Source organism: Geotrypetes seraphini, chromosome 4, assembly GCF_902459505.1.
Source record: "Geotrypetes seraphini chromosome 4, aGeoSer1.1, whole genome shotgun sequence".
Taxonomy (NCBI): domain Eukaryota; kingdom Metazoa; phylum Chordata; class Amphibia; order Gymnophiona; family Dermophiidae; genus Geotrypetes; species Geotrypetes seraphini.
Window position 1 is genome coordinate 265,550,244 of NC_047087.1, and position 17,637 is coordinate 265,567,880.

The 17,637-nt window shown below is 42.4% G+C and overlaps 1 protein-coding gene across 9 annotated transcripts in view; it reads left to right on the forward strand.

Moving 5' to 3' along the window:
* The first annotated feature begins 534 nt into the window (after positions 1 to 534).
* CFAP46 (cilia and flagella associated protein 46) overlaps positions 535 to 17,637 on the forward strand; it is a 473,118-nt gene continuing 456,015 nt past the window's right edge. For all 9 annotated transcript variants that reach the window (XR_004539241.1, XR_004539242.1, XR_004539243.1 and 6 more), the window contains exons 1-3: positions 535 to 634; positions 8,499 to 8,585; positions 9,132 to 9,256. Coding sequence is in view for 6 of the 9 variants with exons in the window: in XM_033942370.1 (XP_033798261.1) it covers positions 8,537 to 8,585; positions 9,132 to 9,256 (174 nt within the window). In the remaining 3 variants the exon portion in view is untranslated. The remainder of the gene's footprint in view (positions 635 to 8,498; positions 8,586 to 9,131; positions 9,257 to 17,637) is intronic.

Genomic DNA, 17,637 nt, shown 5'->3' on the forward strand with positions numbered 1-17,637 from the left:
CTCTCCCTCTTCCAAAGCACCGGGTATGATCACACATTCAAATTAATCATTTAAATGTCTATATAAACCATTATGAATCAGCTTCAGCGGTGACGCTTACAACATCTTTTACGAACGCATAGCACGGTTTTCAGCGCCGGCAGCGGCGGGAACTGCTCCAACCCTCATACGAGCGTCGGAGCAGTCACCACCGCTGCCTGTGCTAAAACCCGCGCTATGCGTTCGTAAAAGAGGGGGTTAGTGCTCAAATGTTTTCATTGCACTGAGATATTACACATCCACCAGCTCAATAGCCTTCACTTGGTTTTCAGATTTAATTTCTCAGACAACTCAATGAAATATAAAGCTTTGCCAAGCATATGTGAGCATAAGATAAGCAAGAGCATTCATTTCTTGAGGTTAAAATACCGTCACAAACACAAGAGGGATTTGCACTTTTATATTTCAGTTTTGAATATATCCCTCATTTTTGGAGAATTGCATGCCCTAACACGTACTGTAGCTGCTTGACTGAATCAGAAAGCGGAAGCAGGCTGATGATGTCACAGGTTGCTAAGGAACAAGAACCTGAGCTTGTACACAAACGGGGTTGTCGGCCGAGCAGAGGAAACAGGTTTCCTTACCAGAACGCAAGGTAATAGCTCCAAAGTTATGCCGCTGTTTCGTTTGCATGTTTCGATCTGAAGTCGCTGGGAAGGTTAAATGCACAGTGGATGGAGAAAGGGGGTTGCATTTTCATCCTGTCTGCAATACACACATATACCACAGCCAGGGGAACAGAAGATCGATGCTATGCATCCTCGTACACAGTGTCAAGAAGAGAAGGACCTCTTAACTTTGTACTACAGAATGACATCAGACCTTCACCCCAACTCCTTTTCTCCCCCCCCCCCCCCCACATTTTTCGACTGTTCCGCTGCAATAACAATGTCTCCAAGTTAAGTTAAACGCTTTCGGGATGTGCAATCCATGCATTCTGAAACAATACAGCTGCTCATTGGTGGTGTAAAGTGCCTAACCAAATACTCAGCTCAAAAGCATGGAACAAATATCTAGTGATAACGCTTAAGTTATCAAACATTTTTTTTTTTGTAAGTTAAGCTTTTATTCTAGTTTTCGTTGACATTTTTTAAAAGAATAAAATAACACCCAGCTCTGTGTTTTATCTTTAGCTGTTAGTATTATATCCGCTGGGAAAGTTACCTAAAAGTCAGTTAAGTGTAACAGTTTTTTCAGTGATATGATCCTGCCACCCTGACCATTCGATTAGGATTGCTAGCTGCCTGATTTTCGGCCTGGTTGTTGGGGTTTTTTTTTTCTCTGTTTAGCCCTGCTAATGGCAAAAGTAAAGAGGCCTGTGTCCTGAAAACGGCAAGGACAAATCAAGATCAAGTGTGTACAGTATATGCTATAAGTTTATGCATGAATGGACCATACGGGTTTTTATTTGCTGTCATCATCTACCATGGAAAGATCAAACTGTGAGGCATTACTGTATTCCTCTTCCTCTTTTGGCTGAATCAGGCATGTCTGTTGGGGGGGGGGGGATTCAGTGAGGAAGAATGTAGTTAAGGGTGACTCAGAAGGGTGGCACTGGATCTGTCGTGTGGTAGGTTGTGCATTTTTATCTAAGGGAATTGTGAAGAGGGTAAAGGATACTAAGGTTTTAGTGCATGCTTAGCACGCGCTACAACACCGCATCCACTAAACGCTAATGCCTCCATAGAGCTTGCGTTGGTATTTTTCATTTAGCGCGTGGTTAGTGTACGCTAAAAACGCTAGCGCACCTTAATAAAAGAAGCCCTAGGTGTCTGTGCATGTATGCTTGTGGGTACACACACATGGGAGATGTAGGGAAAGTATACTTTCCTCCCCTTTCCATCCCATTTTCTCTTCCTTTCTTCACACCCACTTTTCACTTCTTCTCCCCCCTCTCCATCTCAAACTTTCCTTCTAAAATTGCTATCGTCTGCAGCATAGGAGCTAACTTTTCAAAGTAAGTGGGGTTGCTCAAAAGCCCCACCTCAGACCCTGCCCAAGCTTTGCCCCTGACCCCATCCCCACAATAACAGTACTAATTGTAATGCCATTTTGCCATTCATTTTTCATATTTACACACACTATAATCTTATTATCAATATATAATGGTTAACCAGAAAATTAAACTACACTGTATGCTTCTCAATATTCATTCCTACCAGAACACCTGGCCTAGGCCACACATGCAGAACACAGATAATAACCCCAATGCAAATACAGGACTACAAACTAAAAGGACTAATATACACAAATAAAGCCATAAGATGCCAGACTCTACACCAGGGGTGTCAAAGTCCCTCCTCGAGAGCTGCAATCCAGTCGGGTTTTCAGGATTTCCCCAATGAATATGCATGAGATCTATTTGCATGCACGGCTTTCATTATATGCTAATAGATCTCATGCATATTCATTGGGAAAATCCTGAAACCCCGGCTGGATTGCGGCCCTCGAGGAGGGTCTTTGACACCCCTGCTCTACACGCAGTACAACACCCGAGAAATAGAAAGAAAATAATTTCCTCCTGAGCAGTGCAAAATATAGACAGTAGGTATAAATTCTCAAAACTGACACAATTAAATCACTAAATTTAAAATAAAATAATTTCCCCTACCTTTGTTGTCTGGTAATTTTATTTTTCTAACCATCTTTTCCCAGTCTCTGGCTGCACTTCCTTCTGTCTGTGCTTTTAATTGTGTTTCCAGGGCCGCCTTAGCCTTTTGCTGTTTTTCCTTCTTCACTTTCTGCCCCTTTTGGAAGAACCCCCCCAGGATAATGAAAAATTTCACAAAACTTAATAAACCAGCTATTAGTTTAAATTAATCTTTATGTGCTCATAGATCAATGATTTACAGGGTGCCATGAGGTAAAACATTTTTTATCAGTGATGCATGTCATATTCTAATCATAGCACACAGGCTTCAAGTAGCAATGGGACATGTTAGAGGACACTGCTGTGAACTTCACATAAAGGGTGCCAACTGTATAAACCCCTTATAAACCCATATACCCCTTATAATTTATGGTGAGACCCCCCAAACCTACTATACCCTTCTGTGTACCACCCCAATAGCACTTATGGCTGCAGGTAGCACCTATATTACATTACATTACATTAGGGATTTCTATTCCGCCATTACCTTGCAGTTCAAGGCGGATTACAAATGGATTGTCCGGAGATTAGAAGTATTTAGGGAGTAGTTTGTACATTTCTTTGAGTTGCTAAGGATTACATCTGAGTTGTCATGATATTGGAAGTACATATGTAGTAGTTGCAGGTGATGCTTAGGACATTTCTGATTGTGTTAGTTCGGTTTTATGTGTTTTTTGAATAGAAGGGTTTTTATTTCTTTTTTGAAGGTTTTGTAGTCTATGATCATGGTCAATAGGTTGTAGAGTTATGGGTCGAGTGTTGCAGCTCGAGTGGCTAGGAAGTTGTCGTACAGTTTTTTTCTTTTGACGTTTTTGGTTGGAGGATGTGAGAATGGTGTGTGGGTTCTCCTATGTATAGTTGAGGTGGATTGAACTAGGCGATTGTTCCAATAGGTTGGGCTGTCTCCGTTTATTGCTTTAAATAGTAGGCAGTAAAATCTGAAGTGTATTCTCACTTGTATTGGGAGTCAATGTGAGTCGTGGTATGCCTCTGTGATATGGTCGAATTTCTTCAGTGAGTAGACCAGTCTTAGGGCTGTGTTTTGTATTGTTTGTAGTTGTTTTATCATGGTTGTTGTGCATGAGAGATATAGTATGTTGCAGTAGTCTATTAGACCTAGGATTAGGGATTGTACCAAGAGTTGGAATTGTTTTCTGTCGAATAACTTTCTGACTTGCCTCAGGTTTCTCATGACTGCGAATGATTTTTTAAATTGTTTTGTTGATTTGTGGCTGCATTGTACAGCCTCTGTCTATTAGCACTCCCAGGAGTTTCAAAGTAGGTTGGTATGTTTTAGAAATTCTATTGAATAGCACACCCAGGTATTTCAATTAGCTCTTTCAAAAAGTCACTATCAAGCTCAGGCTGTGTAAGAGCTGGACCACTTGAGCCATTGCTTGTTCTCCTTCCGAGAATGACAGCGCCTTGATTAGCCAGTCGTCCACATATGGATGCACTTGCAACCCTGCCCTGCAGAGATGTGCTGCAACCACATCACCTTGATGAACATGTGAGGTGCTGTTGCCAATCCAAAGGGGAGTGCCGAGAACTTAAGTCTCTCAGGAAATCTCCTGTGTTCCAGAAATATGGGAATGTGGAAGTAGGAAGTCTAGGGAAGTCAAGTCTAGGGAAGCCAGAAATTGCCCCAGAGCTGGCGCTGTGATGACTGACTGCATGGTTTACATGCAAAAGCGTGGAACCTTCAGGGCCTCATTGACGTGTGCGAGATCCAGAATGAGTCTCCAATCTTCTTGGACACTATGAAGTATATGAAGTATCTGCCTGAGCCCGATTCTTCTGGTGGCACTGGTTCTTTGGCTTGAATTTATACAAATCTCTGCATTGTTGCTAAGACTCTGCATGACTTTTCTGGACTCCTCACTGGGAAGTCCACAACCCAGTCTGTTAAGGGGATGGCCAATTTGAGCTTGTATCCTTCCCCAAATGATCTCCAGTAGTCTGACAAGATCTGATTCCAGACCTCTGCATATGCTGAGAGCTTTCCTCTTATCTTCAGGTGAAAGACTTCAGACCTGGTGTCATTGTGACTTCTTGAAGGATGAAGTGAGACAAGGACCAGTGGCTTGGCTCAACCTTGGCCCTGTAAATCTCTGGGTTGATTCCTGATAGGATCTGGCAGTATAGTAGGGTTTGGGTGGGCTCACACATTCTACCATATATGTAGTGGTTAGAGTGGCTTATGGGCCTGTGTCCTCTTCTCTATGGTTCACTAGCCCACCCAGAAAAGGGGAAGTCATGAGGCAAAGGATGTTGAACACTCAGCGATGGGTTATTCCAAAGTGTACTTTATTGGAGGACGGCAGTGTATCAAACTCGGAAGATTGACGTAGCCACGTTTGGTTCACACGTTTTCTGTTTGTGTCCACACAAGCATTTATAAGAAGACAGAATGGCTATTATAGACTCTTGACAAAGGCAGGATTGCTGAAACATTGCCAGTGTTGAGTCCACTTGTTTGATACAGTGCTGTTCACCTTGGATTAACCTATCGCTGAGTGTTCGACATCCTTTGTCTCATGACTTCCCTTTCTAGATTCTCCTTCGCCGTCGTTGAGATCTATACCTGGCTCTCTTTGTGATCACTAGCCCACCCACCAGACTATTTAAAACACCTTTGTGCAACTCTACTAGGCTTCCCCAAACCAGATGCTGCTGTTCTAGAGACAAGTATGTACCATTTTGTTCTCATATTTGTATGGTGGAAGGGGGGGGCAGTGAGCACTGGCAGACTGTGGGGGTGTCTTATCTTGATTCATGCAGTGGTCATCTGGTCAGTTTGGGCACCTTTATGGCACTTAGACTCTTCTAAAACAAGTATAGTTCCAAACGTATAAGTTCCATCCAGGATGTCTTGCAAAATGTTTGATTATTGCTGCAACATGTCCATGTCTAGCTCACCCTTGAGACTGACCAAAGCCCGCCCATAACATGCCTCCACCACACCCATCTCATGCTCTGAACGCACAGAGGCTGGAACACCTTTCTTGATGTACAGAAAGACCGTTTCAATTATTGGCACTTGGCTGTCCTGGTGATTAGGACGTCCAAAGTGCCGATTTAGGATACTTTTTGGACATCTGTGATTTTTGATTGTGAGCCAGATAGATTCTAGGAGAGCATTTATGCACTATTTTTTAAGAGATGCAGAAGTGGCATTGCATGGAAATACAGGCTGCTAAGGGGCAGGGCTACCATTTATACACAAGAGGGGAACATGCATCTGACTACTACATTAAGCTATATTGGCTTAAGATTGATTTTAGAGTCCGATAAAAGTTACTGCGGTTGGTATATTTAGACCTGTGTGGTTTGGCCTCCAAATACCTAACAGATTGTCATTCATACTATGCTGCGCTTCCTCAATTGCATTCCTCAGGACACCGGGACCTGTCTGTTCCCTCATGAAAAGAGATCATGATGCAAACAATGAGGGCAGGAGTGTTTGCCTGTGTTGGTCCTGAGGCATGGAACCAGGGCCGGATTTAGATGAAAAGAGGCCCTAGGCTATTCCACTTATGAGGCCTTTTCACCTCCCATTTTTAAGTTTGTAAATTACATGAGAGATAATAAAATACATCATTACTGTGATATATATCAATACGTTAAATGAAACATGTTGTTATTGGTACTAACCTTTATAAAAAATGTGACACTTATTTGGACATTTATTCTCAGCACCATATATAGTACTTGTAACTATAACTAATCAAACATAACACTCAACATTGCCCTTCCTATGTCCATAGTGCCCCCAGTGCGTCCTTCCTCACCTCACCCCCCCCTCCCATGCCCGCCTGCCTCCCATCCCCCTTCCATTGAACACCCCCCATGGCATCCTGCCTGCCTGCCTTCCATTAAACCCCCCCACCTCCCCTCCGATGCCAGCCTGCCTGCCTCCCATCCCCCTTCCACTGAAACCCCCCACCCCCCGATGCTAGTCTGGGTCCCCCTGTCCTGATGGATCCATGTTTTGCCTCTCTCCCCGCAGGGCTGGGCTTTGCCCAGCTGTTTCCGGACTGACGTCTTTCCCTCCCCAATCCTCCCAGGGCGAGAAAAAGAAAGGGAGAAGCCGAGTCGGCGCCCCATTGCGGCCGGAGCCGGTTCCGATCCCGAAGCGTAGAATTTCTCCTTATTTTCGGTTCAGTGTTTTAGTGTTCACTGTTTTTAGAATAGTGTAATTTTAATTTTGCTAACAATTTGAATGTAGGCCCCTCTTGATCTTGAGGCCCTAGGCTGAAGCCTAGTTAGCCTATAGGAAAATCCGGCCCTGCATAGAACATGCTTCCACAGTATATATGACAACAAAGGGATCTAATGAAATTTTTAAAAATTGCTAAAGCATCACCTTTTCTATGCAATGAAGTAATGGTTGAAGGTGCAATGCTTAATTGGCGCAGTATGCCTGATTCTTTGGGTTTTATTGTATGGGATATTATTTTATGCTTAGTATTTTTTTGTTTGATCTATTTTGCTGTTTGTATATTGAAATGTATTATGTATGTCAATCTGTGATTTGCTTTGTATAAGGCGAATAATAAATGGTTTGCAAGCATAATTCATTCTAGAAGCATGCTTGTAATCCAAAGCACTCATATATCAAAGCGAATTTCCCCAAAGGAAATAATGGAAACTCAAACGATTTGTTCCACAACCCAAAAACTTTAATACAAAATACTGTATACTGTGAGCGCTTGAGCTATGGGTAAATTGGGCATGAACATTCAGGCGTAAGATGCACTTATGTAGTGCATGCTTGAACTGCGGGTAATTCGGGTGTGATGCTTTTATTACGTTCAGCCTCACTCAGCGTAAGATGTGTGCACTTGAACTGTGGGTTCTGATGACGTGACGTGCGTATACGCGCTCGTACTGCAAGACAATACTCATTTATCGAGTTAAAACTTAATAAAATGTTTTGCTCATCTTACAAAACACTCGCAAACTATGTTACTCGCTATCCAAGGTTTGACTGTACATAGGCAGCGGAATGCTGCTGGGTTTGGGGGAGGGGGGCCCAGTAGATCTGCCCTAGTCCTGCGGAATCCTATGGTGCGGCCTCACCCCAGCTTCGGACTCCTCACCCACCTCCTCCTGGCGCTGTACTTTTAAATCTTCAGGCAGCCTCTGTGCAGCATCAGCGAGCAGGCCTGTCCCCGGAAGTAGAATGAAGTGCTCTGGGACAGGCTTGCTCACTGATGCTGTATGGCAGCTGCCGAAAGATTTATAATTAGAATACCAGGAAGCGGGCGGGAAGGCGGGCACCAATCAAGAGACCACCAATCTTCGGAGAGGCCGTGGCCCCTTTGCCCTCTCCCATTCCGATGTCTATGCAGTACACATAATACAAAAGTTGTGCATGCCCTTGCTATATTTAGGCGTCTGGACTTGCACCAGGTTTGTGGCTAATATAACTGCAAGTGCCTCAATGTCAAGCAAGCGGATACTCAGTTACATGAGTATTCTGTAGTGGAATCTGAGAAGATCTTTCACTGTACATTCTCAGAGCGCCTAAATGGAGGCATCCAATTATACAGTAGAGTTGCCTCCCTAATGTACATGCATGACTGGTGAATTGCTTTCTTTAGAGCATACTACCGAAGTCAAGCAACATTGCTTTTTCTCCATCTGGTTTCAGTCTGTTGACTGCAGCTGTAAATTATTTTTGACGAGCCTTGCATACAAAATCAGTAGGTTTACCTGGCTCTTGTGAAACACATGTAAGCTAGCCTGATTTGCATGTTACATATTTATTTGTTCAGAGATCTTTTTTTCATTATCTTCTTTGCAGTAAGCATTAAGGAGAAGCCTGTATATAAATAAAACACCATGGATCTGGTTATCAAACAGCTTCTTTCTGCGGCTCATCGTGATCAAGGTACTGTAATTAAATACCTATACTAGATGCATTTTCTTCCAATCTAAGCCTAAGTGAATAAGGCAAGGCATAAGCAATATATGCAAATGCACATTTCCCTGTAAATATTGCCAAGTGTAAGCTGAAACTGAATGGCTTTGCCCTTCTTTCTTCTACCCCATGGTCAAGCAGGAACAGGAGGGGGTGCCAGATAGGAAGGGCGAGATGCCACACAAGTTGGTATGGGAGGCAGGAGGGAGAAAGGGAGAGATCATGATGCCATACATGGGGGAGGGAGAAGGAATCAGATGTAAAAGGGGAGAAAGGAGGAGAACTCAGAACCCTATGGGCTTTGTGGCAGTTAAAGCAGTGGCAGCCGCTAGCATGGCTTTGTAAAGGGGAGGGGGGAGGAAGTGCCCACTCCTAATGAAAATACAGTAAACACACCACAAAATAATATTAACTCAAGTTGAGTGGCTTTAAGCAAGTAACATTCTCAAAATTGTCATGATAAAGGAATGTGCTGATGCCTCATTAATGCTTATACAATTTATTTCATGTTTTAAGATGTCCATGCTCTGCAGAAAGCTTATGATATGATGAAAGCAGCCGAAATAAACAAAAATGCAGTGGATAAGTTTGAAAGCTTCAACTTGGATCTGTACGTCTTATGTGCAGAGCAGGCTATTCAAGTACGTAGAGTGATTTTATAACTTTGAGATAAGTATTCCCGAGGTACTGAATGTGGAAATAAGGATGGAAATAAGGATGGAAAATGTTCAATGAAGATGCTGTATTTATAATAATACTAAAGATGCAGGGCTTTTACTTTCCTATATATTTATCTAACACCCTGATTACAGCCCTATTAGCTAGTAGACAATTCAGTATATCTGTGGGTATACTTTGTTTTCCCTAGCTTCTTTAAAGCAAGTTGTGGAGCAGCATTTTAAAAGGACATCCAAGTCAATATGCCAAACATGGACATCCTTTTCTTATGCATTCCACAGAAAAGTATCAGCCTGAGGTACAGTCTGTTCTAAAATACCTAAGAAATGGAAATCCAGGTGTTGATGATGATCAGTGTTCTTCAACCTTTTTACACCTATGAACCGGCAGAAATAAAAGAATTATTTTGTGGACTGGCAAACTACTAGGACTGAAATTTTTTTTAAAAACCATTCCGCCCCTGTCCGCGAGCTCGGTCCCCACAAACCATCTGATCCCATCCGCACAAGCCTCAGTTATGATTTTATATTGAATGTATTTTACTAAAGTATAAAAAGAAACAATATTCTGTACAATTGTCGTTTTATAAATACAAATAATTTAGAGCAAGGATCAACAAAACCTCTGTCTCCCCTCCCCTTCACATATATCCCCTCTACTATCAAGAAAACTGAATCAGCCAAATTAATACAGAATGCTACACAGAAATATGCTAACAGAATACCACAGTCACACATGACAGGAATAGTGTTAGAGGAGTGCAACTAGGGCAACTGCCCCCTAGTCAGAGAGAACCCTAAGCCAGCTGGTAGATAAAGAAGCACTGCCTGGGCTTTGCAGTCCCCAGTTATATCTAACACCAGCTCTAGCAGGCCATATATTTCAAATCTGATATATTCTAATCACAAAATAGAAATACATTTTTTTTTCTACCTTTTGTTGTCTCTGGTTTCTGCTTTCATCTTCTTTTTCACACTCTTCCTTCCAGCATCTGTCCTCTCTGTCTCTTCAATCCAGCATCTGCCCCTTCTATCCACTGACTGCCCTGTCCCCCTTCCATATGGTATCTGTCTTCTTGCTATGCCCCTCTCCCCTTTCCATCCAGCCTGCGCCCCCCTCTCTCCTTTTTACATGATTCATTCCAGCTTCACTGCTCTCTTCATTTTTATCTCTACTACACCAGATCTAGCATCTTTGTCCCTCTCTGCTGACCCCCTTCCCATCATTAATCTCTCTACTTTCTCATTCCTTTCTCTCCCCTTTCCCTCCTCTAATCTCCCTGCCAGCTGTTTCCTTCCTTTTTCCTTCTCCCTTACCTCCTCCTCCTGGCCAGCAGTAACTCTCTTCCCTTCCCTTTCCCTCCTCCCCTCCCAGCAGCATCTCTCCTTCTCCCTTCCTCCAGGTCCAGTAGCAGCTGTCCCTTTATTTTCCCTTATCCAGCAGCTTCCCAGACTTCTTTCCCGCCTCCCCTCCCAGCGGCATCTCTCCTTCTCCATCCCTCCAGGTCCAGTAGCAGCTGTCCCTTTTTTTCCCTTGTCCAGCAGCTTACCAGCCTCCAGCAGTGGCTTTCTCCCCTCCCAGCAGCTCTCTGTACTTGCCAGCGCAGCGATTCACTAAGGCAGCCTTGGGTTCTTTGATGGGTTGTGCCGCCTCTGAGGAAAGAGGAAGTTGCATCATCAGAGGCGGCCGCGACTCAGCAAAAGCCCCAAGGCTGACAAAGTGAATAGCTGCGCTGGCAAATACAGAGAGCTGCTGGGAGGGGAGAAAGCCACTGTCGGAGGCTCCCCATGATCTCGCCGGCCCTGCGTGAACCAGCAGGAAATTGCAGCTCATCAATCTCGCCGGCCCTGCGCAGGCCAGCAGGAATTTTCAGCAGACCAGCACCAGTCCACGGACCGGCAGTTGAAGAACACTGTTCTAAACTATGAACAGGTCCAAATAAGACATATGGATGTGTTATTTTTTACAGCATCCAAATAGGCTCAAAGGATACCAAATTTAACTTTTAGTATATAAATGTACATAGAAATACCTAAATAACTCTTACAATTATTTAAGTAGAGTTCATCTAAGACAGTGGTCTCAAACCCGCAGCCCAGGGGCCACATGCGGCCTGCCAGGTATTAATTTGAGGCCCTCAGTATGTTTATCATAATCACAAAAGTAAAATAAAACAGTTTCTTGATCATATGATTCTTTAGCTATAAATTACAATATTATTATTAATACTGAGCCAAAAGGAAAGATTTATAAACTATAAAGAGTTTTACCTCATGCAAAATTGTCATTTCTTTAATAAGACATTAACTATTTTTTCTGAGGCCCTCCAAGTACCTACAAATCCAAAATATGGCCCTGCTAAGGGTTTGAGTTTGAGACCACTGATCTAAGAGCTAATTTAAAAACCTCAGCAGTAGCTTTATGTACCAAATCTTCATCAGTTCACTAATCAAAGGATAATTTTCCAATTTTAATTTTAATTTCCTTAGTTCAAATATTGTGGGGGAGATTCAACAAAGGGCACTAACTTTAGGGGGAAATTTTGTGTAGGACGCCAATCTCAGCAGCCGCCTAAGAAGCAGCTAAGAATTGTTGCCTAACCCCACTTAACCGCCCCAATTCTCTAACCAGCGCCATGTGTCAGGCCCCGGTTAGAGAATTTTGTTGCCATCAGCTGATCATGGCAAGGGAATCCCCCTGCCGAGATCATCTGAACAGCTGCAGCCGGGCACCCCCTCCCCCCCCCCCCCCGCAAAGTTCCCCGACAGGAAGGAACTTCTTCCTGCCGGAACCCCTGACCCACCCCCCTGAGAATTCCCCCAGTGGGAAGGAGTGGACATCCCTCCTGCTGGGGGACTTCACAGGGGGGTTCCCTGCCACAGCCGCTCAGCTGATTGTAGCAGGGGGATTCCCTTGCCATGATCAGCTTAGGGATATATATATTTTTTTTAAGAAAACGTGCATCCTGATTGGCTGGTTAGACAGTGGTAGGATGCCTACTGCTGCCTACAATCGTAACATTGTTTATAGAATCTGCCCTTAAGTGTGTTAGATGATCACTCACTGTAATATCAGAAACACTTTCCCCGTTTGTAAGCACTAAGTCCAGTATTATCCCTTCCCGTGTGGGTTTTATTACCAACTGCTGGAACAGTTATCCTTGTAGAGAATCCATGATTGCCCTACTTCTAGAAGACCCCTCAATAGGGATACCCCAATCAACATCCAGCAAGTTAAAATTAAAGCAATTTAAAATTTTTAGACACTGTTAGAAAATCATGTTGCTCTTTCATATGATACTATATTATTTGGTACATCAATGAGATTTAAAAGCCCAATTTCTGCAAATAATAGTAAACTTCTATTGATATTGACAGGGGTTGCCATTCAGCAGATTACAGGAAATTGGAAAGATTGCACTAAACTAAATTATACTTTTTGGTGGAATTCAGTATGCCATATTTATAAAATGGAAAGGGTGCTTGCTATGCAACAAGGAAATTATCATAAGTTTAAAAAGATTTGGGGGCCATTGATTATTTATTCTAATGATCTTAAACACCTTAGTATTGGATAAGATATAGGGGGAGTGGGATTATGAATGATAATAATTGTTAATTGTTAATTATTAATATATGGGTGGGGGGAGTCTTTTATATTTATATATTTGGAGGAATATAAATAAGATTGTCTAGTGATTAGTTAAAAATCTTTCTGATTGATTATTATACACTTGTTGTAATATTTGAAAATGAATAAAGATTTATTAAAAAAAAGAAAATTTTTAGACATATTCTGAATGTCTACTATTAAATCTCTGTCCACTTCTTCTGTCTGTAAAGGAGGCCTGTATATCACACCAATGTAAATATATTCACCATTCCCTCTTTCCAAATTGATCCACAGTGCCTCTTCCTTGCCCTGCAGATCCTGCAATTGTGTGGCTTTAATATTATCTTTAACATATAACGCTACTCCTCCTCCCTTTCTTCTTACCCTGTCTTTCCTGAATATATTATAGCCCGGTATAACAACATCCTAGTCATGGTTCTTTGTGAACCACATCTCCTTGATTGCCACTATATCCAACTCATCTTCTTCCATTACAGCTTCTAGATCCAGAATCTTGTTTCCCATACTTCGAGCATTAGTATATACTGCTTTCCAGACATTGCCCCCACTTTCCCATCCGACTCTAGAGGTATTCATTGATTTACTTACCTGAGGGCTTATACACAGCTGGGGGCTTTGATCACCCTGCCCCATCATTTCTAGTTTAAAGCACTCTTCAGTAGATTAGCCAGCCTGCTGCCAAAGACACTTCTTCCCTTCTTTGATAGATGTACACCATCCCTACTCAGCAGGGCTTGGAAAATCATCCCATGGTCCAGATAGCCAAAATGTTCTCAGTGACACCATCCACATAGCCACACATTAGAGAGCTGCACGGTCATGGGGATCCAGCGAAGTTAGAGGCAGCTCAAGCCAAGTGGCTCATCATCTTTTCCTGCCCTCCTGCAGCAAGCAGCGCTCCCAGCATGCAACACGTATCCAACCTGGAAGTCTTCCTCCCATGTCAGAGCTGACATCGGAGGAAGGCTTCATGTCAGCCACATGCAGTGTGCAGGGTCTGCTGCCCTGCTATTGTGAAGAAGTGCTGCTCTGAGTCTGACGTCGGGAGAGATTGTGAGATGGTTCTGTTGTGCACGCTCTCAGCTGTTGCGCCTCACGTGCCACATCGCAGAGAAGGAGTGGAAGAAAGCAAGCAATGAGTCTTGCAGGAGGGGAGCAGAAAGAGAGGGAGCAAGCGAATGGGCATGCATGCGTTGTAATTAGGAGGAAGCAGTTGGGATGTGGGAGGGGCCCAAATGCAGGACACAGAAGGGAGGGAGTGTGTTTTTGCTGTTTTAAACACAGAAGGCAGGAAAAAGATTCCTGGTCAGCACTTTCTTTGAGAGGAGCAACATTAATGGAAAGAGGATAGATTGGCTGCTTGAGTTGGCTTTATTTTATTTTTTTTTTTTTTGGGTGGGAGTATTCCTGTACATTGTACAACAAGGAAGGGAATCTGGCCTTTGCTTTTTAAAGCAAGCTAGTTAGCTAGTTTTGATGTCCATAACTTATTGAATGGCATAAACTTGGGAGAGAGGTTGGAGGAAGGGAGGGAAAGAGAAGCTGAGGTGGGGGAGGGAATAGAAAGGGAGAATTGGGCTTGAGTGTGTCAGTTAGAGAGAAAGAGAGATGGTGTACATGGGGAATGGAAGAAATAAAATTTTGGGTCATAGGGAGAGAGTGAGGTACAGATGAGAGGGAAGAAAAAGATGAGAGGGAGAAATGTGGTGGAAAGGGAATAGTGGGACAAATTGAAAGGGATGGAAGATGGAGGAATGCTGGACATAGTGGTGAATGGAATGGAGGGAAAGATGTGACATGGTGCTGGAGAGGGGTGATAGAAGGAGAAATGTTGGGCATGGGGCTGATGGGCAGGGGCAAAAGATGCTGCACATGGTCTGGGAGATGAGAGAGGGACCATGGTAGGAGGAACCAATGGACAGCAACAGAAGAATTTGCAGGAGACGAGAAAGCAGAAAAAAGAAACTGGGACCAACTTGATGGAAAAACAAGTTTCCAGACAACAAAGATAAAAAACAGAATTTATTGCCTAAAATATGTTCACTTTGAAAAATGTATATAGCTGATGCCTTTGTATTGTGTTCAAAAGAAAAGGAAATGCATTTCTGGTTTTATTTCTATAGTGTTGAAGTACTTGCTGACCCTTGCTGTGGCTGGTGAGAATTCCCAAGCACCGCCAGCAGAGGACCTCCTCTAGAGACGGCCAGAACTCCCCTCCACCAAGCGCAGCAGTCGCTGGCAGCATCCATGAGCCACTGAGGTGCTAGCATCTGTGACTCAGGGATGCTACTGCTGCCTGCCAAGCTTGGCAAAAGGTACCCCAGAGGACGTCCTCAGCTGACAACTTGAGGGTCCTCATCAGCTGAGTATTTATATTTTATATTTACATTAGAGGCTTTGGTAGAAACCCGTTTACAAAGTATGCATTCTTCCCAATTAATATTTCCAAAATAATAAAGTGTCCTTGCTCATTTGTAAATGGGTCTCTACCAGAGCCTTTAATTCAATAGCATAATGAAATGAAATAACTTCTTCTGAAGTATATAGGGACGGGTGGGGATGGATTTGATTCCAGCGGGGATGGACAGGGATAGGTTTGATTCTACCAGAGACGGTTTTATTTCTGTCCCTGCGTAGCTCTGTACCACACATTCATCTCTAGGATGTGAGCTTCTCTGCCCTGGCCTTTACCTTCGACAGGGAGGATGGATGAGAATACCACCTGCACTTCTGACTGCTTCATTTTCTCTCCTAGAGCCACAAAGTCATTTTTCATACATTTGCATTATCATTAGTGCCAATGTGGATGAGCAGCATTGGATAATAGTCATCAGGCTTGATGAGTCTCGACAAGCTCTTTGTAATATCTTGAATTTTGGCACCAGGCAGACAGCATGCTTCCCGGGACATCATGTCTGGTCTGCAGATGGATGCTTCTATACCCCTCAGAAGGGAATCCCCAACCACCACTACTTTACTCCTCAAAGTGGTCACAGATCCAGTAATTTGGGGGATTTCAAGCTTTGGTCCTTCCTATCCCTGAGATGCTCTCATCTCTTCCACTTCCAGGGCAGCATACCAGTTCTTCAGTTCAAGGGTGGGTGGAGTCACAGTACCAATCTTGCAGGGGCTCTTTGGTTGCACCCTCTGGTGCATCTCCCTTTCCCTTCCTGGAATCTTAACACCTTATTACAAGGTCTCAGTAGAGCTCTGTATGAGCCCTTATTGGAGGCATCCCTTGAGGATTTTACAGTCAAGATGGTGTTTCTGATGGTGATTACCTCTGCGAGATGAGTTTCCACATTACAAACTCTGTCCTGCAGAGAACCGTTCCTTAAGTTTATGGAGGCAGGGATGTCCTTACGTATGGTTCCATCCTTCTTTCCAAAATTAGTCATGGTCTTCCACATTAATCAGGAAGTCCTTTTGCCCGCTTTTTACCCTACAGGGTCTAAGAAAAAGGATAAAGTATTGCATTTGCTGAATGTCAAGTGAGTGCTTCTCTAGCACCTCGAAGTTACTAAAGAATTTTGCATATTGGATCACTTGCCAGGAAAGGAAGGCCAACTTCTTTTTTTAAAAAAAATTCTTTATTCATTTTCGTATGTTACAACAAGTGTAGCAAATAAACTCATTTAAAACTTAAAGATACACACTTGATTAACTCTCATATAAGCATCAAATTTAACATTTCATTACAAATTAAAATTCTATAATATTTTAAATATTATGAAAGAAATCTAACATTTATATCATTCTTATTGAATCTAATAATCCCTCCCCCTCCCTCCCTATTCAATAAATCATAAAATCATCCTTACTGTGGAATTATTGAAATACTCATGTATTATATAATAACAACAAGTAAAACCTACCCTTTTCCCCCCTAATCAAATACCTTAACATGGGAAAAGTTAATCATTCATTACAAAAATCTGTTAACGGTCCCCAGACTTTCTGAAATTTACTAATATAACCTTTTTGCATTGCTATTGTGAGCCCCATTTTGTATATATGACACACAGAATTCCACCAAAAATTATAATTTAACCTGTCATATGTTTTCCAATTGTATGTTATTTGTTGTATTGCTATTCCAGTTAAAATAAACAAACACTTGTTATCTGACGAGATTTGACTTCTTGCTCTCATAGTTGTTCCAAATAAAATAGTATATGTCAAGGCTACCGGATTTTCTAACATCCTATTAATTTGAGGCCAAATTGATTTCCAAAATGATAAAATAAATGGACAATAGAATAAAAGATGATCTAATGTCCCAGCTTCAAGATGACAGTGCCAACATCTATTAGACTTAGAACTATCTATTTTTTGCAAACTAACAGGGGTCCAAAAAGCTCTATATAAAAGAAAAAACCACGTTTGTCTCATAGATGCTGACACCGTACATTATAACCTCCAAGACCAAAATCGTGGCCATTGAGATGCATTAATTTGATGCTTTATCTCAATGCTCCAAATGTCTCTAAGACCATTTTTTGGTTTTTTTGTTTACAAATCCAGATATTAATTTATACCACTGTGCAGCTCTGTGATCCATTGAATCCATCTGAAAGCATAAGAATTTATAGATACCTGGAAAACTTTAAGATATATAAGTAATCTAACTCCTATTCCAATAAGTACCGTATTTTCATGCATATAACTCGCATGTTATACACGATTTTTACAAACCGTGCATAACCTTGTG